Raw genomic sequence first — 21,271 nt, 5'->3', positions numbered from 1 at the left:
ATCTAAGATTGAAACGTATTTTTTTGCTATTGAAAATTATGGCCTTGTTGCTATGATCACTGAAACTTGCCTGTCGAAGGCCTATTTTTGGCCACAATTCGATGGACTTAACTTCCGTTATACCACATAGCTCGAATCAGATGGTATTACAGCGAGGCAGCTGGTCAAACTATTGATCTATTGAAGTGAAAATGCGATATATGTGCAATCTTAAGTAAAAAGCGCAATATTCACGGCCAATAAACTATACAAACGTGCAAGCGGTGTTAATTTTGAATTCTATACTTTAAAGGGACTATACTCGTATGAGGCCTCGGTAGTCTAGCCTGCCATCCCACGAAAAGCACGGTCCTCGCACTTTTTGAAATTTCTAAAAAAAGGTCAAACTCAAAACTTACCCTCCATCCATCCTTACTCCCGTCAATAGTCAATGCATTATTTGCATTGTGGCTGCTAAAACAAACAAAAAACAAAGAAAAACAGACAGATACACATTGCATCAGTGGAGCCAGCAAGAGGAAGCGAGCAACCGCGGTAATAGCACAGACACACCAAATTTAGTGAAGTCCTCAACCATTTGAGCGATCCTTCTGCCAGAAAAATGTAAAACACAGATGGCGCTCCCGGCAGTAAGAAGGCGTTGGGCGTTGTTCCTAAGCAACGACAGGTGGGCATTCCCACTATTTAGGACTGGTAGAGACAGGCTAATCACCTACCCTGTCAGAAATCAAAATAGATTAACCAAACCAACGCAAGACTAAGTCTTGTCGAGGCCTTATGCTCCCGAGAGGAGTAAACAAGAAAAAAAAAAAAACATTTGATTGAATAATAAACCGAAAGAACAACTTTCTTCATACTTACAGCCGAGAAGAAGATTTAAGGCTACTGGCTTTTTTTGATAATGACTGAAATTCTAGGGCATTAATCTAGCATTAATGAGGTAACTGAGTGATTAAGCAAAATATGACTACTATTAGAGAAATCTATACTTTTCTGGTACTTAAGAGGCGATTAAATCTCTTGGTGGTGTTGCCACTAATTCTATCATTGCTCGCAAATGCCGCGCTTGGCTTATTGAGATGGCGGAATATTTCCGCATCCATTTCATTTGGGTGCCATGGCATAAAGGCATACCAGTGAATTGTAAGGCAGGCAAATTAGAGAGAGAAGGCAATACCACTCGCTTTCCCCTTGGGAAAGAGATTATAGGTATACTCCTCTCAACCTACAAACTGCGTTGTAAAGCAGCATTGTCACTTCAGCCAATACGAGATTGGTTAATAATCTGACGTGTATGCTACAAAAAGAATTTTGCCAAACTGGGACGTCAGGCGCTCAAAGCCGCTACTTAGGCGGTTACGGAAAAATGTCTCTATGTTAGTTGCTTTGCTAAGTCGATTGCACATTTTGACTATTGTAGAAGCTGAGGAGGACGAAGAGTCTGTCATCTTCTCTCTTACTGCACCACGTGGCATGCCAATAGGTTTAGATATTTTGGCTCAACGTTCTTGAAGGATATTGCTGACCTTAGGGATATAAGTATTGACTAGGTCAGTGGGTTTGCATATAAGGCGTTTTTCAGTAAGAGCGCCACAAACGGTTTGACTTTTTTAACTAATTTTTTTTTTATTATCGGGTTTGAACATATACATTTAAGTATGAAATTCGATTTCTTTTGCATGACCACCGCGTGCACGTTTTACGAAGTCCAATCGTTGAACCCAATTTTCGACCACTCTTTTGCATAAATAGGCCGAAATTCCAGCAATTTCGCGTTCAATATTGGCTGTGAGCTCACAAATCGTCGCTGGCTTATTACTGTAGACCAATGACTTCACATAACCCCAAAGAAAATAGTCTAGAGGCGTCAAATCACACGAGCGCGGCGGCCATTCGACCGATCCATTTCTGGAAATAATGCGCTCATCGAACTTACTCTTCAACAAATCAATGGTAGCGTGTGCTGTGTGGCTTGTGGCCCCGTCCTGTTGAAACCACATGCCGTCTAAGTCCATACCATTCAATTGCGGCCAAAAATAATCGTTTATCATGTCGCGGTATCGATTTCCATTCACAGTAACGTGGCGATCGTTCTCGTCAACGAAAAAATATGGGCCAATTACGCTGCCGGCATGTAAACCGCACAACAGTGATTTTTTCGGGATGCAACGGTGCCTCATGAATCACGTGTGGATTGCTTTCTGCCCAGTAACGCATAGTTTGCTTGTTGACAAAGCCATTGAGTCAAAAGTGAGCTTCATCATAAAATGGTCGTAATGCTCTTAAAGTAGCAGCAACAGAACGATTATTTTCATAAAAAATTTGCACGATTTGCAATCGTTGCTCAAGTGTGTAGCGTTCCATGATGAAATGTATACTAATGAAGTTTACAAATGACAAGCGAAAAATAAAAAAAAATTGCGTCGTTCGCCCTCCCTATCGGAAAAAAGTTGAAGCGCACCTATTAATTGGCACATTCTTTAATTAAAAATCGAAAACAAATCATCCCTTAAGCTAACATTTAAAAAAGAAATCGGCATACAAGAAAAAATATGTCATATATATTTTTGAAATAATCTTTAAGGTCAAACACCTCGAAGACAGTGAAGTTTTGGAGATAATGTCATATAACCAAGTTAAACTGAAATTGCCTTAAAGTAATGACCTTAAATATCCCGCAAAACTGTCTTGGTAACCCTGCATAATATATTGTTAAATATTGCAAGCGAACTATAACAACTCTTTTGCCCAAATGTCTGCTATTTTCTAAAACATAATGGAGTTTGTTCGCTTTATTATTAATAAACGTTCTTTTACGTTTTTTTTCAACTCTACGTAATTTGGTTTTCAAACTCCTCGAGTATGCAAAGTTGCAACTCATTAGTATGCAGAACTGGCTGCAACAACAACAACAGCAATCGACATGCTGTTGGGACATTTTAATTTCGCACAAAATTACTTAGTCCACTTGCCATGGAATGCAATAAAAAAATCCAAGCAAAGTATTTGACTTTGTAGACAGATTTTACAAATCGTTACTGCAATTTTCCCACTCACTGGAGTGCGAACGAACTTTTTTCCAGTTTACAAAGAAATCCTTTTCACTACTTTACGATGTATGCACGTTTCGGGCACTTTTCGAGCATTTCTCTCTGAGCGTATTTGCTTAGTCTAATGTCACTATTTTTGAATGTGAAAAAAAAGTTTGATGAACTAAACGAGAAGAGGAAAATGCAGACGCAACAAAGGAAATAAACTGTGAGGCAAACTGTAAGGCTGAAGCAGGGAATACAAAAATACTGCAGAAGTTGGTAAGGATATGAACAAGGAAATCCGAAATGCAAGAGAGGCCAGCATCTAGTTTATGACAGCTGATGTGGGTAGCTAGGAAGTGTGTGTGGGTAATTCGGCTGCAATATGTTGGGGGGCTAAGCGAACGCTTTGGTAAACAGAAAACTTCAATTTTCTAACAACAAAACTTTTCGCCAGTTTACTACATTAAACTTTATAAGCTTTCTACATTTTGGGCAAATAGAAAACTTGCCAAATAGCCAAAAATGAAAGAATGAACGAACAATTCAAAGCATCGATGTCGTGGTTATTACGGGTATTTTTACTGTTGCTGTTGGTGTTTCTGTTTCTGCTGCTGTTAGTTGCTACAGTTGCTACAGTTGCCATTTGCTCTTGGCGTTGTTTAATGTTGATGGGGTGGAAAACTTTAAATTTCGTGAACGCAGTGTTATACAAAGTACATACACTTACCTAAGCACATACATATACACATGTAGAGGCTAAACAAAGCACAGTATGCAAAACAAAAAAAAAAAAACACAAAAATAAGAAAAAATCAAATCATGTAAGTTTTACCGAAGTTTTCTCATTTATATGCAGCGTAATTTCTGCTACATTAATTTTTACAAAATTTTTCGAGGAAAGCTCGTGCCACTGTAACTGTATGTAAAATTGGACAGCGGAAACTGAAACAATAACAACAACTAAATATTTGGTTCTTGCGCACAAAACATTTGGCTGCGTACATCAACGACGAGTTCAAAGCGGGGTTAAATATGCGGTGAACTGTAATAGGGGAGAATAGTATTTAAGTTAAATTTTAGTACTACCAGAAGAGTGTAAGAGTGTTAGGATTTATATAGTCACTTTGCGACGTACATAGCTCCCTTTAAAGCCCGACATAAGTAGTGTACGAGAATATGTATGAGCGAAGTATTCTGTTGTAATATCTATAGAGTACTAATGTGTGAAGGTCTGCTTCAAAGTTGTAGTTAACAACAACAAAAGGTGTCTAAGTTGGAATAGAACCCGTTTTAATGCATTTGTAGAAAGCGCAAACAAGATGAAGCGCAATTTCTTTGTGTACTATTTCGAGAACCCATTGGTGCCAGTACAATAGACGGAGAACTTAGAAAGACCTTTGAACTCCACAAAAAACATAAAATGTCTAAACTAGTAGCTGTGTTTACCGGTCTTTGGACGATTGGGATTAATGGAAAAAAGCTAGGTTTACCATTTAACCTCATTGCGGAAGCTGTGGGGACCTTTCAGAGAAGAAGAGTGTTGAGTGTTGTCACTGGGTGCTTCTTTCGTCGACAGCCTGGTTCAATGCGCCAACTTAAATTCCATAAATATTCTCCACTACATCAACAGCTCTACCTGGCTGTTGATATCTGTCTGTTTGAGCTCTCATAATGGTATCAAAACGGCGCTTTGTGCAACTTGGGGAGTGCCAACCATTTCACCTATCTGTTTAACAGGTAGATACAGAAATAAAGCATATCTTTCGATTATACAAATGGAAGTGACAGTAAAATGCCTTGTCGAAATCAGACATTCTACCAAGTTTAAAATATTATTGTTATTCGGCATTATGCATATTCTCTCTAAGGCGTGGTGCCTGAGTTTGGTGTTTTCGCAGAACTAAAAAGCAACCTATCGCATGACTTCTTGATGGTGTGACGGGAATTTGTCGAATTTGCAAAACTGGAGGCGTGCATATTCTGTTGGATGAATGTTTAGTGATTCAGGGTTAATCTGATGCGGGATAATATTTTTCGAACTAAAGCGCTTTCGATACCATCGACAGTGTATAGATCTTCATGGAGAATATTTTGAAAAACAATAAAGTGATTTTCGATGATTAAAATTTGTTTTTGTTCTCTAATCCCGACATATAAAAGGCACCCCTCGTATGTAACAAATATTACAAAAACTATGACAGAGTGTAGGAAGATTCAATGGCTTTGCTGTTAAGGTAATTTTGCATGAATTAGTTTTGTTAAGGTACCGACTGAAAACATAACTTGTTTCCTAACTAAAAAAATATTTTTTGTGATGATAAAGATTTACATGCTTGAAGTGTATTCTGTTAAGCAGAAAATATGATATCCCAAGTGGATTCCTCCCGTTTTAATGCATTTTCTATGACTTATAAGATTTCCAGACCTAACTGTTCACCCAGCGCCCGCCGAGTTGACGCGATACCCACCTTTCTAGGATTAGATCTCTAGCCTTAGTCCTCTCATTATGCGCGTAAATTACCTTGAGGGTCTCCTGTTTATGTATCAAATCCACTCAACAGTTTTGTGCAATATTCCTGGAACCAGGACCCCAAATGAGCGTAATATCCAAGTATCATAAATTCTGATTCGGTCGAGAGAGAAGTCAAGCATTTCTCTGCTAATTTCACGCACACCAGCGAGGGCAGGTCCCTAATTGCCGCTTGCTTGTCAGAGTAATTGTTTACATTTCGAACGTTGGTTACATAAGTAAGTAACAAATCAATTGCTTCTTTGAAGGCTGCTACTTTCTCTTCGAAAAAAATTATAATATATTAACACGGTAAATTAGAGTTTGGTGGAGATCTCCTTGCAAAATGCTCCTTCACCAAACTTTCCGCACAGCCTCGAGATATCCGTGAAAAGATTTACTGTGATCTGTCTCCAAATGCTACACGCTGCTCACTTTTCGATATTCATTCAGTGTTTCGGAAAGTTTCGCATTTATGATGATATCTGTCTCTATATCTTGTGTTCTAATTAATGAATGTGCAGTTTTTCTTACTAATTAAATAAATATATCATAATCATAAAAACACTATAGTGGGTGTAAAAGTCCATTACTTATTATGTATATAAATGTCTTAGTATTTTTGCAAGGTTGGTTGGCTGGTAGGGGTGTTGTGTCTCCCATACTCTAATAGCACAAAAGGTGCCATATTAACCACTGCCGTTATTTAGTCAAACCATCTTGATATGACTGTGACCCTGCCTATGCCATCTATTTTCTTTCCTGCAATTGCTACCAAGTTGTGCATTGAGAAATCCCCCGCATTCTATGTCGAAGAGCACTCAGACTTGGGCACTCATACAGAAAGTCGAAGTCTGTCTCCTAGAATCTTCTTGATTGCAGCTTCTACGTCTATCGTTATACGGCCACTGCATTTTACAAGGTAATTTAGTTTTTTTTAGCGACAATGGGGGTCACCTTTTCACATTTTTCGTCATGTCTTCAGCATTTCTAATCGGACTTTAAGGTCTGATATATTGATAATTCGTTGTTGAAAATACCCATTAGTGAAATTTCACATGGTCCTGTATTGCATTGTTCTATATTGACATCTGTTAGAATCTTTACTGCATATAATAAGGCATGACCTTGAGCTTTAAATTGTTTTCGACTGTTCCTTGCGTCATTTCTTATGACGTGAATTTTTTTTTTTGAATTGGCGCGCATAGTACATCCTTTTTGGGTGTTTGGCCGAGCTCCTCCTCCTACTTGTGGTGTGCGTCTTGATGTTGTTCCACAAATGGAGGGACCTACAGTTTTAAGCCGACTCCTAACGGCAGATATTTTTATGAGGAGCTTTTTCATGGCAAAAATACACTCGGAGTTTTGGCATTGCCTGCCGAGGGGCGACCGCTATTAGAAAAATGTTTTTCTTAATTTTGTTGTTTCACCGAGATTCGAACCTACGTTCTCTCTGTGAATTCCGAATCGTAGTCACGCACCAACCCAATCGGCTACGGCGGCCGCACCCCAATTTTGCTCAGCACAATAATCGTCTAAAGCTCATGAATTTTTCCTAATCTCGCTAGCCGTAGAAAAATCCAAGGAATAATAAATATTCATAGTTAAACTGCTCACAGGGTTAGTTTTGAGCTCATTTTTTCTGGCTGAAGTTAGCCGTAATATTCCATCCTGAGTGTCAAGACCCTTACGAACTTAATGAACAATTTCGATATTTTAAGTATCGAGCTTGCCCTTCACTGTTAAGAAAACGTTGTTAGCCTTTCCCAATAATTGATTGTCCATGATATAACTTTTCTTTCGATTGTGCCACTTTTTTCAGCGGAGTTCTATTACAGAACTCCGAGTCTAGCGTATTGCAAAAAAAATATGTATGTATAAACCTGTCATATGTTACGCCAACAAAAATGCCAAATTGAGTGCCATAAAATGTTAAAAAAAAATTTTCGCGTCCATCCAATGCCACTACAATTCTTAACAAACAATGCAGCTCATCCAATTTTAATATCAGCATACTACAGTGAGACTGTAGCAGAGAAATGTATTGGGTGTTGTCTGTTCGTTATAACGAAGAGCTTTTGCATACTCACCCAAATTTCCTGCGATAAAGGATCCATGAAACTGAATACGCCCGGTGTTTGCTTCACTGGCTTCTTAATCATTATCGAAATGCCCAGCGACATGAATGGCTTGCTGAAATCGATGACACGCTCCCGTTCGGCGGTAATAGTCATAGCAGCGATTGCAATATCCGCTTCCTGCTTGAGCACACACAGTTACAATGAAATGCCGTACTCGACAGGATAGCGATGAAGTTGTTATTTTTTATTGTTTTTGTTTGTGGTTGTAGGCGCAATGGGAAATTCGGCATGCAATAAAACCGTCCAATGATAACGGTTGATAATCGTTGCCGAGATAAAAGCAGGCAGCGGTCGTTTAAGTCGCGGTAACGGCATCGGAAAATGAAAAAAAGAAAGCTTCATGAATGCGTTGCGAAATGAAAGTGTTCATGCAATCGGAAAAAATTAGTGTGCACCCAATGTGACGGTCAACACGTGCCCCAACCGATATGGCTTGTTTTGTTTTTGTACTCACCCTGCGCACCAGTTCACCGACCATACCATCCCAGCCACCGCGCACTGCTGGATTCTCTGAACCGTATGTACCATCTTTGACCAAGCGTAACTCATCTGTATGGGCAGCAAATGCATGGCAACCGGCCAGACCAACAACGAGCAGCAGCAACAGCAATAGGGGTCCAAGCAATAGTGGCGGCAGCAAATTGCAGTATGCAAAATAAGAGAAGAAAAAGTAAAAATTGGAGTGAAGTCGAAATATGCAAACTTATTGAATAGCTAACTGTACATATAACTGCAGCAGTCACTACAGCTAGTATTGGGTGTTTTTTAAGAGCTTGAGAAATTAAAATGATAATATATATGTAATTGGCGCGTACACCCTTTTTGGGTGTTTGGCCGAGCTCCTCCTCCTATTTGTGGTGTGCGTCGTGGAACAACATCACAAATGGAGGGACCTACAGTTTCAAGGCGACTCCGAACGGCAGATATTTTTATGAGGAGATTTTTCATGGCAGAAATACACTTGGAGGTTTGCCATTTCCTGCCGAGGGGCGACCGCTATTAGAAAAATGTTTTTCTTAATTTTGGTGTTTCACCGAGATTCGAACCAACGTTCTCTCTGTGAATTCCGAATGGTAATCACGCACCAACCCATTCGGCTGCGGCGGCCGCAATTAAAATGATAATTCAAAAGAGAAATATTGTTGGTATGAATTTGTGAATATAATTTGGTAGATCCAATATTATATTCGGCATAACTACGCCGCGGCTTCGAGTTACATCTCCCATTCGATCAGAGCAATTTTTAACAAATTTTTTTTTAATAAATCTGGGCATATGAAATCAATGGTGGCTTGAATATTGCCATCAATCGTTTGTTAAACGCGCCATCTTGTTGGATCCCAGTGTCATGGACGTTTGGCTGATTAGATCATTCCGCATTCATCGTAACATTTCGAAAGAAATAAGGACTGCTTATGCCGACTCGCATGTAAAATGGTCGAAAAGGCTTTATGATCTTCGGTAACAGGTCTAGTTTTTTCACAGTAAATCTCTACAATTTGGAAGCGTTGATTTGGCGTTAATGTTACACGTTTCATGATAACACTGGTTTACAGCCAAAATGCACCAGAGACGCCGTTATGAAATTCCTATGTAAAATCAGCGTCCGATTCCGAAAATCAAGGTTATTTTTTATTCTATGGCAACGTTTTTGAGATATTCACGAATTACCGTTATTTCAAAAAAACAAAAAATTCGGCCCACTTAATCATATATATCTCGAAAACGAATTGAGCGATTCCAAAACCGTTTAAAGCTTTTAAAAGGTAATAAAATTTCCTATAAACTGTGTGTAAAACACTTTTTGCTAGGTCCTGCAGATTCAAAGATAACGAACTACCATAACGGATTTTTTAAATTTTTTTTGTAAAAATATAAAAAAATTTGTACTTTGAGAGAAAGGATCTCGAAAACTTTTTACTTTTTCGTGTATTTTTTGTTTTCATTCTAAGCTCTGTTTTATTACAAAAAAAATAAACTTTGATTAAACAAAATCGATGAACTAATACAAAAGTTACAAGCATTCAAGTAAATATATCCATATAGTAAAACTTAAGTATGTGTTTTTTCTCATTAACACGCTTACCACAAATTGAAGACGGAGCTCAGCCCAATAACCAAAAAATAATGTATGCGCCAATTATATGAAGGGTGATCATATTGAAGGTACTTTGACAGATTACGGATAACTTTGTCAGTGTAAATACATTATTTTCTCTTTTCTGTATTCATTGACATTTCATCATGAAAAGACTCAAGCCGACGTTTACATTTCGTACACTTGTGTTACGAAAATCGACGCTGTGTTATGGTTTATATATGGATGATGCTCGACCGATTAGACTCGTACAGCCCGAAGTAAAAAGAATATTGCGAATGTAAGTAAGAGTTTCTCAATAACTTGGCTTATCTTATGGTACTACTTGGGCGGTTTTACGCAAAGATCTTGGTTTGCGAGCATATAGAATACAGCTAGTCGAAGGTTTGTAGCCGGCCGATCTTGAAAACATATTTTGGGAGCCGAGTTTCGCTCGGTGAAGGGGCCCATTTTTAGCTTAATGGCAAAATTGCCATATTTGAGCTGATTAACAACCCAAATCCATTCAAGAATGGATTACAACTATTAAAAATAACCGTTTGGTGCGTCCTATTGGCTCGAGGAATCATCGGCACATATTTCTTCAAAGACGAGGCTGGCAGCACCGTAAGAGTGAACAGAGAACGCTATCGCGGTATGAGAATCACTTTTTGGATGCCGGAAATTGAAGTTCGTGATTTCCACAACATTTGGTTCCGACAATACTGCGCTACTTGCCATTCAGGCCGTGAAACAATGAATCTTCTGCGTCGTCACTTCGGTGAGCAATTTATCTATAGTCTCGGACTAGTGAATTGACCACCATGATCGTACGATATCACTCCTTTGTACTTTTATTTATGGGAATAAATGCTTTGTGGGTAAACTAACTTCGATTGAGGCATTGGAAGCCAACATAACTAAATTTATTCACTAAATACCGCCCGAAGTCCTCCAGCGAGTCATTCAAAATCGGAGTTCACGGAGCAGTTGTGGACAACATTTGAAAGATATTTCCTTTAAAAAATAAATGATATGAATGGTTCTACACAAAAATAATAAAGATTGCCCAGTCAATCGGAATTTTTGTTGTTTTATTTAAATTTAAAATCCCTCACCTCTATATTGATCACCCTTTATATGCGTATCTATATACATGTATGTATTTATATTTATATATTAAGTTAATAAAACTTTGATAATAAATAACTTTCATACACACAAACTAACTAAATAAATACAAGTACTTATTATTATACTCACAAATGATGCCCAACTTCTTGGCCAGTAAATCGGCTAAATCTTTGCAGTAACCCTCAAAACGATCATTTCCATCCAATTGCTCACCAATATTGGGACGTTTCAACATGATATACGGCTCTTCGAGTAATGTGGTAACGACGTATGTACGATTTTTCTCGATTTCGGCATGAGGTCGCAAGCGCACGTACTTCGCAGATAAAGGTTGGAGGCCAGCATCGTCACTCCATTCAGCCACTTTCACCATGGCGCTGTTGACAGTCATTTCGACAACGTGCAATGTGTAGTTTATACGACGGCCATCATCGTTGAATTTAATGTCACCCGTGAGACCTTCGATTTCCACCTGTCGGCGATTGTATGGAGACATCCAACCGAAAAAGGAAAAAATAAAACAAAGAAACAAACGAGGGAAAGACGTGAAAGAAAGCAAATAATGAGTTTTCAGCTAGAATTGAGTAAGAATGGTAATAGTAGGTTGTTAGGTATACATATATGTGTGGGTGTGTATGTATGAATATCTGCTGTATACAAAGCTACTTGTTCTAAACTGTCTCAACACCAGTTCGCCCACTAGCTGAAGTAGTTCGTGTTCAATGCTAGTGAGTAGTAACGAGTGAGCCTCTGCATAATGAACTACTTAGTTTATGCTTTATCCTTATACTGCTCATTGAACTAGTTGGCCTTTGCATCATCATTATATGGACTAGTTAGTGAACTAGTGAATTTTAGCCATAAATGGTTCTAGTCCAATTTGTGCAGAAAAGCAACAATTATGGACTAGTTGGAAAGTTAGTAAATATCGTAATGTATTAACTGTTAAAACTTGTTTTTGTTTTTTGGAAATCTGTTGTTCGCTTTAATATAACTTTTTTCTAATTTAAAAAATTTAATTAAATTTAGATTTGAGTTCTGTTATGATAAATACATTTTGTCTATTGGCAAAATATTATTTTATCTTCTTGTTTGTGTGCTGATTGATTGCATAGACAATCTTTGTAGCACCGATAATTTGGATAGACTCCATTAGCACTTATTTTCGTCCAGTGGTCATACCGTGCACGGTCGTTTGAAGCAAATACAGGAAAACCCCTCTAGGGCGAACACACACCGTCAGCCAGCTATTGTCCGTCTAAGAGAGGTGACCCGACAAATGAGGGTAATTTCTTCCTATATATTCGATTTGGTATAGAAAAAAGTGTCCGCTCAAAGAAGTTGCCAGGCTAAGAGAGGTATCCGTTAAGAGAGGTTACACTGTACATACTTATATATTTAATAAGTAGAAAAATATTTGTTTTGCTTCCAACTCTAATTGGTCATTTTCCAACTGAAAAAATTGCAGTCAACTGCGAACTAGTATGATTTTTTCCATGAAATACCCGAAAGTTATCCTTCCACCTTTGAGTAGATGCATAACATGTATGCATGTACATATGTGAATGTGTGAGGGCAAAGGGCTTCTTTGCACGTTTGAGCGAGTGAGTACTTCATTTACAGCGAATCTGAACTACCGGCCTTCGATTTGTAAGCTTGTTTGTCGAAAACGGTTTAATGATGCAGAATTTAATTACTGATTTAAATTGCGCAGCAGTATAAAATTTAATTGCAGCACGGACGTGAAAGTACCTTTGTGTTCATGAAATGATGATGTGATATCCAATTAAATGGTGTTTTTGTTGGCAATTGCTCAAAGCTTATCCGTTACACATTGACTTTGCCGTGTAATTGGTTCAACAAGTACGATGGATGCCACAACAGGATGTGGACGTTATTGTTGTAATATTGTGTTTTTGAGCAGTGAATGTATAAGTAAGTATAATTTATGGTTTTCCACTGATATGCTCAAATTTTTGCTCATTATTGTAGCCTGCTTCATTGTGATGACGAACCACTTCAATGTTAAATGACTGATAATAAATTTTTAATGACTAATTTTCGGTGCAAATATTTTTCAATTCAGTAATAAATATTGTCTTTGAATCAGTTGTAGTAAAATTAAAACGTTAACGCACTGACTGATGAGGTAGTGAACTGTGAAAACACGACTCAACCAATGAGACCAGAAGCAGGTACCGATCTAGAGTTTACAGGAACTCTTAGGTTGATTTGAAATATCATTTGGCAAATATACAGAAACGGTACCCCAGTACCTATATAAAAACTAAAGCTCTCTTCAAAAAGAGGATTGCACAAATTTTCTATTAAGCTTAAAAGGAAGTTGCTAAGATTGCTGGTTGAGTTTATTACTACCGGGGGAACACCAGCGGGTAAAATTATGGCTGGCTTACACAAATATGTCTCCTGTCGGAAGGTGGATGATATTACATGACATTTATTTGCTTTTTCTCGGCTTTGATTAGACTGAAGAGGATATGTGGATAGTTTCAGAATTTTATTAATACAAGGTAAAGTCCAAAATAAACAAGACTGGCGTCATACAAATTTTTTTGATGGCATATTTTTTTTATGAGTTAGTGCGTTAGAAGCTACATTCCTAACTGACTTCCAGTGAAAGCTTGGTGACATTCGATTCAGTGGAAGCTAAGTTATTGCATCTACAGTGTCATCAGTACAAAAATGAGTTTCGAACAAAGAGCTTATATCAAATTTGGTTTTAAAATCGGTGAAACGTCTAACTAAACGTCAAAGTGCCGAATGGATGGCCCCAGACGTGCCACCCCCCAAAAAATCTAGTTTGGAGAAGTCAAAAATAAAGTCGATGCTCATTTGTTTTTACGATTCCAATGGAACAGTCCACAAGGAGTTCGTTCCCAACGTTTTGAAGCGTTTGTTGCATCGCATTCGTCGAATTCGCCCTGAATACCAAGAAGGAGGAAGCTGGCGCTTATTGCATGATAATTTTTGAGTTTTTGACTAGAAATCGCTTCCTGTGACTTCGACCTATTCGGAAAATTGCATGTGGCCATGAAAGGAAAACGTTTTGTGGCCATCCAAAAGGTGTATACCGACATCCTGAAGGACATTCCGGTGAATGACCCGAAACACTCTTTCAAAAAGCTTTTAGATCACACAAAACAGTGCATCGATACCATAGGGGACTATTTTGAAGAAATAAACTCGAAGTTACCAGAACAAAGCTCCTGGCGTTTCTATTTTAGCTCAGTCATGCTTATTTTGGGCTTCACCTTGTAAAATTAACAAAAGTAGGTATACGAGGTGTGTTCAAAAAGTATCGCGAATTTTGTGTTTTTTCAAAAATTATTTCTTTATTCATTAACATCTATTTTGTTCCCTTCAAAGTAGTCCCCATGAGATATTATGCACTTGTGCCAACATTTTCTCCAATCGTCTAAGCATTCAAAAAATCATTTTTTTTTATCTTGTTCAGCTCCTCCTTCGATGCCGTCTTTATCTCGTCAATCGTAGCGTAGCGTCGTCCTTTCATAAGTTTCGGGAACAAGAAAAAAGTCACAGGGGCCAGATCTGGGGAATACGGTGGCTGTCGCATCATTAGTGTGTTGTTTTTGGCCAAAAAGCCGCGCACAAGCAACGAAGTGTAAGCAGCGGCGTAATCGTGATGCAAGAGCCAATTTTTGTTCTTCCACAAATCCGGGCGTTTCTGGCGGATTGCTTCGCGCAAATTGCTCAAAACTTGCAGGTAATATTCTTTATTGGCCGTTTTACCCTGTGGCTAGAACTCATGATGCACAACGCCCCTGCAATCGAAGAAAACGGTAAGCAAAACTGCTACATTTGACCGAACTCGAAATTTACAAGGTTTAGTGAAAAAGAATTTTGTGAGCGGAACTTCGGTTGCAATGACTCAGGGGATTCGGCAGCCAAAACTTGGATCATTATTTTACATGAGTTCACACATTCGTTCAATCAGCCGTTATTTGGACGGGAACGAATTAATATTGTGTTGATTTTTTTCGTAACACAGCCCATCAGCTGATTCTGGCAAATTCATCGCGAACCGGGCAGTCTATTCAGACTAAATTTATGCGTGTTTTATATTAAAACACCACCTAGGCGCGTTTTTGAAAACCCATCTACTTATGGCCTTTGCGCCTAAAGCAATTAAGCAGTTGATAAAGTTTTATTTAAATGCAGAAAAAAAATTTGGTAATACAAAAAACTCTTTTTATTCTTTACTTAAACTAGCACTGAAGTTCAACTCAAAAAAAAGAGACAAGCTTTATACTTATCACTATCGCATTAAATGTTGCATTCAACTCATTGTAGATTTCGCGAACTCTGCTTTGTTGATATAGATTTCTCAACAATACATATTACAAGTTCTGTTCCCATGACAGATACGGTTCAATGCACTAAACAGCTTACTCCGCATATTTCTGCCCAACTCTAGGCTCACTCACTCATTTAACCTCTGGCTGTGGGTAAAGTTCACAACCACAAAGAGTCTTAACAAATACAATGAGTCCTCCAGCTGCTTAACTGTCAGGTAACCCTCTGCCATGGCTTTTCTAAATATTTACCAACTTTATTTGTACCTTAGCGGTTGGTGTTGGCAAGCACACATACCCACACATATACACCCACACGTGATTTAACACCCACACTTGTTTCAATACCGAATCATGCACATCATCCACTCGCTTACCTTTCTCAAATAGCGCGAAATTTTATCACCATGCTCCCATGGGTTTACCCAACCCTTCGATGTGTTGCAGTCGAGTGCTCGTGGCGTGTTGCCGCCGCCATTACCTCCACCACCACCGCCAGTGCCACCACCTCCGCCGCTGCCGCTACCACCAATACTGCTACCAATGCCACCAGCATTCCCGCCACCAGACATGCCCATTGTACCGTTAATGGACGTGGAGGCTGCTGCCATAAGTGTTTGTTGACCTCGTCGTTGTATGTTGTTGCGGAATTGATCAGGTTTCTTTCGCAATATTTTGTTGAAGGCTTCGACCAGAACAAAAACGGCGTCGTACATGAGGGCGGCCTGTGCCTGTGTGAATTGAAAGAAAGGATAGGGTAAATAAGGGTAAGAATGGTAAAGTAGAGTATTGTGGTTTTTGTAATTCGTGGTAGTATTTGGTTGTTGTTATTCTTGTTGGTTGATGTACCGGAAACTGTAGGAAATGTTAACATACTCGGAGGTGCATATAATGAGAACATTACTTGACGCTTTTGTCTCACTGGACAGCACGACACATAAGGTGCACAGATGTAAAGTATATAAGTGTATTCAAATAAATATGAATGTATATAGTGTGTATATCTATATATGCGCAAGTGCGAATGTTTTCGAAACCAAACCATACAAATATGTTAATTGGTGATGGAGCTCACGGCCGGTGTGTGACCATTTTATTCTACATTTAAAGCGGTTTTTTAAAATCTGTTTTTATGTTTACACTTATATGCGCATGTAGGGTACTTAAGGGCACATATTAGAGCATATCTGCGTGTTTACAGTGGCTCAAAGTCATAAAGGGAGCAGTATGAAATCACACAGTTCATCAATAATACTAAGATATCCCATAAAAATTCTATTAACCCAGTTATTTATTCTAAGAAGTATATTTAATATACTTAGTATGGCCACAAATTCTGTGCCAAAGTGTACAATGCATACGGCCAAAACCAATTCGCAGAAAAAAGTACCGTTATTTTTGCTTTTGTTCGTATTCATTTCTCTCTCTCTAAGCTTCACAGTCGGTGGTAGACCATAGCTTCATCAACAATCCTCCTCAAATTCAGTCTCTCTCTTGCCTCATTTCTCCATTTAGGAACGTTCGTCGTTTTTAAGTCTGCTTCAATGTCATTAAGCCACCTCTTTCTTGGTCGGCTTCTCCTTCTACCTCCTATCGGACGCAAAGTAAACACAATTTTTTGGATTCTTTCGTTGGGCTCAACATTTCTCTGATCTGGGTTCCAGGATATAACATAGAGGGAAATGAAATTGCTGATGAGCTTGTCAGGAAGGGGACTGAATTTTGTTCAGAGACCTCTTACCCGGTCATCGGCATCCCCCTGGCAGTTGTTAAAGGGGAACTGCACAAATTATTTCTCAGGAAAGCGCAGAAAAGATGGAGCTCCATTTCTTCATGTGCTTTTCCGAGAACCATTTAGCCCCAGTACAATATACGAAGGACTCCTCGCCATTCAATTTCCAAACTCCCATCAACCATCTCAATTATATCAAGAGCTCTGGATGGCTGAAGATATCTGCGTGTTTGAAGTCTCATAATGGTATCAGAACGGAGGTTTAGTGCAACTTGTGGAGTGCCAAACTCGCACTTCAACCATTTCACTTACCTACCTACCTTCGTTGGTGCAGTTTTCAAGCCGAATGCGACCGTATATTTTTCTCATTATGGCTCTTTCAAATCGCAATGGCTGGTTTATATTATTAACTTTCAGTGTCTAGATTTCAGTACTCAGTTTCCTAGCAAATTTCGCCTGTTAACAATGGAGCGGGGAGCTAAGGAAAATCACATTGCATTACAGAAGTGTGGTAAAAGTGCAAGTGAGACCTACGAATTACTGACTGACCGTTTGCTTAACGCACGGTAAATCGTTTTTCCCAAGCATCTGAAGTGACAGACAGAAAAAGAAGTGGTCGTCCTCGCGTGGTTCGAACCAGTCCAACCATGAAAGCCGTTCGAGAAAGAATTCCCAGAAATCCGCTTAGAAAGCAGACAATCGTTTCCAGGGAAATTTATTTATCGACCAGACCTATGTCAAGATGAATTAAAGATGATCTCCAGCCTTCTGTCGCTCAACTAGTCATCTTTTGACGAGGCGCTTGAAGAAAATTAGACTAGACAGATGCAAGCAACTTCTTTGGTGGCACGCGGTCTATGACCATGAAAATATTATTTTCACAGAAGCGAAAGCTTTTACTGTTGAAGAAAGTTTTAATAAGCAAAATGGCAAAATGTTTTAAAGACACAAATAATGTTCTTTCAAGGGTTCAACGTAATGGTTTGATGGGGAGTGTCTTGTAAAGCCGTTACATCTTTTCATTTCTGCGAAAAAGTGGTTAAGATCGGGGCAAGTTGTACGAGGATGTTTTGGAAGTTGAACAGAATTTTCTTTAATGAGGAGCGTTGGATCTTCCAGCAAAATTCCGCTCCAACCCATAGACAAAAACCACCCAGCAGTGGCTAAAAAACAATATTTTTGGGTTCATAATCGTAGATCATTGGCCATCTGGAAGTCCAGATCTGAATCTATTAGACTACTATTTGTGGTCAGAACGTTGCTTTTCGAAGACCTCACAGCAAAATTGGAGAGTCTCACACAATCTTTCGTTCGAGCAGCGAAATCAATACCCACGAAAACCGTGGGTGCTGCAATAAATGAATGGCACAACCGTTTGGAGGCTTGTGTATAGACAAATGGTTACCGTTGCGGATGAAGTTTTAAAATTGTTTTGATTAAATAAAACTAATTTCATTAAAAAAAGTATTATAAGTTCTTAGCTTTAACGGACTTAACTTGTAACAGAAATTGTGGCAGGACTAAGTACATTAATTATCTGCTAACAAAAAACATAAACAAAATTTTGTATTAAAAAAAAAGAAGATTTTTAGTACAAAACATAATGAAGTAGAACAATGAATAATTAATGGAGTCAAAGTGATAATAAAACACAATAAAAATTAAAAAAAAACTTAATTCATATTGGTCTTAATATGAATTACGAGTCCTGTTTGTTGAATCACAGCTCTCAACTGGGTTGGCATCCGCTCCGCCAACTGTTGAATTTTGCTCCATGCAATTTTTAAAGTTGCCACCAATTCTGTTTTATTATGCATACGATAATTTTTAAATTTATGTTCCGAATAACTTCAGACGTGGTTTATGACATTTGAATCAGGCGATTGTGGTGGCGTTGCAATCACTTGAGGGCAATTGTAAAGTAACTTACAGCACACAACGTGAGCCTGCCTTGCACTTCAGGGTTTTAGTAAAAAATAAAATCATTTTTTTATTCCAAGCTTTCTAGCGTTCTTCCTCATATTTTTAAAAGGTTTAAATTATATTTATTTATTTATTTAATTCAATTAATAGTCTTAAAATACAGTATTTCTTACAGACTATGAAAACAGATTAATGCTAAATTAATTAATCAAAGTAAAATTAAACTTATAGTTAACTAGCTTCAATTTTAATGAGTAAAAAGAAAAAGATAAAATTTCTTATAACTTACAGAGAGGATTAATTCATTTTAGAAAGTCAAGAAATACAAAGTTTCTTACTGACTACAATAGAACTAAGAGTATTTACATAGAAGTAGTTGACATAATTAAAGCTTATTAAACTAAATTAACAAAATATATTAGGTAGTTATTTAGAATTCTTACAAAGGAAGAAATTTTTTAATTGGGTATTAAATACATGTTTCGCTCTGGAAAAGTCTAGATCCAAAAAGGAGGCGAGCATGCAATGCGTCGGAGTTCTTTGACCTCTTTTGTGAGCATGGAAATAGCTGATACCACATCTTCGGCGTGTGATTTGCGCATAGCTTTAATCTCGGAATGCACATGTTCCGTTTTTTCAACTAAGAGCTGCTTTTCTGTTTGTAAAATATTTAGCATTGTCACCGCGCTCTTGTATTCTATTTTAAGAGCAGAAATTTCATTTAGCACGGTTAACAAAGAGACTTGCTGATTATTGTCGTTTATATTTTGATTTGACTGTTTAGTCGGCAACGGTTGTTGTTTTTCGATATTCACATCTTGAGATTGTGTATTAGATAAACACGCACTTTTCGTTTTATTTATTATGCACTCACTTGGGGAAGGGCATAGGGGAGGGGAGCGAATAGACGCCCGACGAGTAGCCTGACAGTCCTTGCACAAATATTTGTTGTTAGTGCTAAGTAAAAATTCTAAATCGCTTTGTAAAATCCCAACACAACCTAAATGGAAAAATTCGCCGCACTTAGCGCATTGAACTTTGGCATTAACTTTGTTGCGATCAACTCTCTGCCCACAAACACACGGCATTTTACAGCTAATATGCAAATTATGCTTTGTATATCAATAAAGGAGTCACTGTCTCAATAACATTTGTTATTTATTTAGATTATGAATTTTTTAAACAAAGTATATTAGATAATAAAAAGTAAAAAGCACGGAGCTCGATGAAAACACGTCTATACCGAATGACGCGCAAGTCATAACTTATTGTACATATTGCGTGACTATCATTCGGAATTCACAGAGAGAACGTCGGTTTGAATCTCGGTGAAAACACCAAAATTAAGAAAAACATTTTTCTAATAGCGGTCGCCCCTCGGCAGGCAATGGCAAACCTCCGAGTGTATTTCTGCCATGAAAAAGCTCCTCATAAAAATATCTGCCGTTCGGAGTCGCCTTGAAACTGTAGGTCCCTCCATTTGTGGAACAACATCAAGACGCACACCACAAATAGGAGGAGGAGCTCGGCCAAATACCCAAAATGGGTGTACGCGCCAATTATATATATATATATAATATGAAAATTACCTGGTCTAGTTGCAGATATTGCACCTCATACCATTACAGAGCCTTGGTTAGGTAGTCCTGGCTGATCTGTATCTCATGGCAGAGTTTTCTTGGTGACATAGGCCAGACTTCTGAAGCATTAAAAGTTAGGGAGATTCTTGCGAATCTGCTAAATTGAGCCTGCAAAAATTGAGCCTAAAACCTTAAGTAACTAAACCAACGGAAATCAACTGTTCGAGGAATTCCGCAACCCAAACGGCGCGATTTCAAACCGAAAATGAAGTTGGGAGTAGTTTTCAGCGGAGAATATGTCAACATTTTATAGAGTGTTCCATTATGGGGCTTAAAGTGTATGTTTTTATTTTTTTGTTTTTTTAATATTAAAAATTTTTCTAAACCACAAATTATTTTAGTTGAATATATTTTTATTATTTTATTACTAAGTCATAAATGTATAAATCCATACTGTTCCATTATTTCTTTGAGCCACTGTATATATGTTTTGAGTTGTAACTGGTTAAGGTTGTGTCGCATTTTGCTGGTCAAATATCGCACATTTTCTGCTTAAGTACCTCATTTGTAATGAGTAGATTGTGGCTTGGGAGGAAAACATGGAACCAACACACATGCCAGGTGTGGTAAATAAGTTTCGGGAATTTAATTACAAAACATTAATTTGAAGAATGGCACCTCGATAATTTTTTTGTATTTAACTTAAATCGACCGAGGGGGTGCAATGGTATGAGGCTTAAAATTACTTTCCTCTAACGTAGCACTACAATAACGGGTATTTTCACCGGAGGTGGCGCAGACAAGCT

At 38.1% G+C, this 21,271-nt stretch overlaps 1 protein-coding gene across 1 annotated transcript in view; it reads right to left on the bottom strand.

Annotated features, from left to right (window-relative positions):
* Positions 1–21,271, bottom strand: part of LOC128861694 (glutamate receptor 1) — a 262,464-nt gene that overhangs the window by 77,685 nt on the left and 163,508 nt on the right. The window contains 4 exon segments of the mRNA XM_054099996.1: positions 7,635–7,802; positions 8,140–8,234; positions 11,026–11,368; positions 15,608–15,961. Coding sequence (XP_053955971.1) covers positions 7,635–7,802; positions 8,140–8,234; positions 11,026–11,368; positions 15,608–15,961 — 960 coding nt within the window.

The sequence above is a fragment of the Anastrepha ludens genome, chromosome 4, assembly GCF_028408465.1.
Source record: "Anastrepha ludens isolate Willacy chromosome 4, idAnaLude1.1, whole genome shotgun sequence".
Classification (NCBI taxonomy): Eukaryota; Metazoa; Arthropoda; class Insecta; order Diptera; family Tephritidae; genus Anastrepha; species Anastrepha ludens.
Note: the sequence above shows the minus strand (reverse complement) of the source record. Positions and strands in the feature narration are given on the sequence as shown.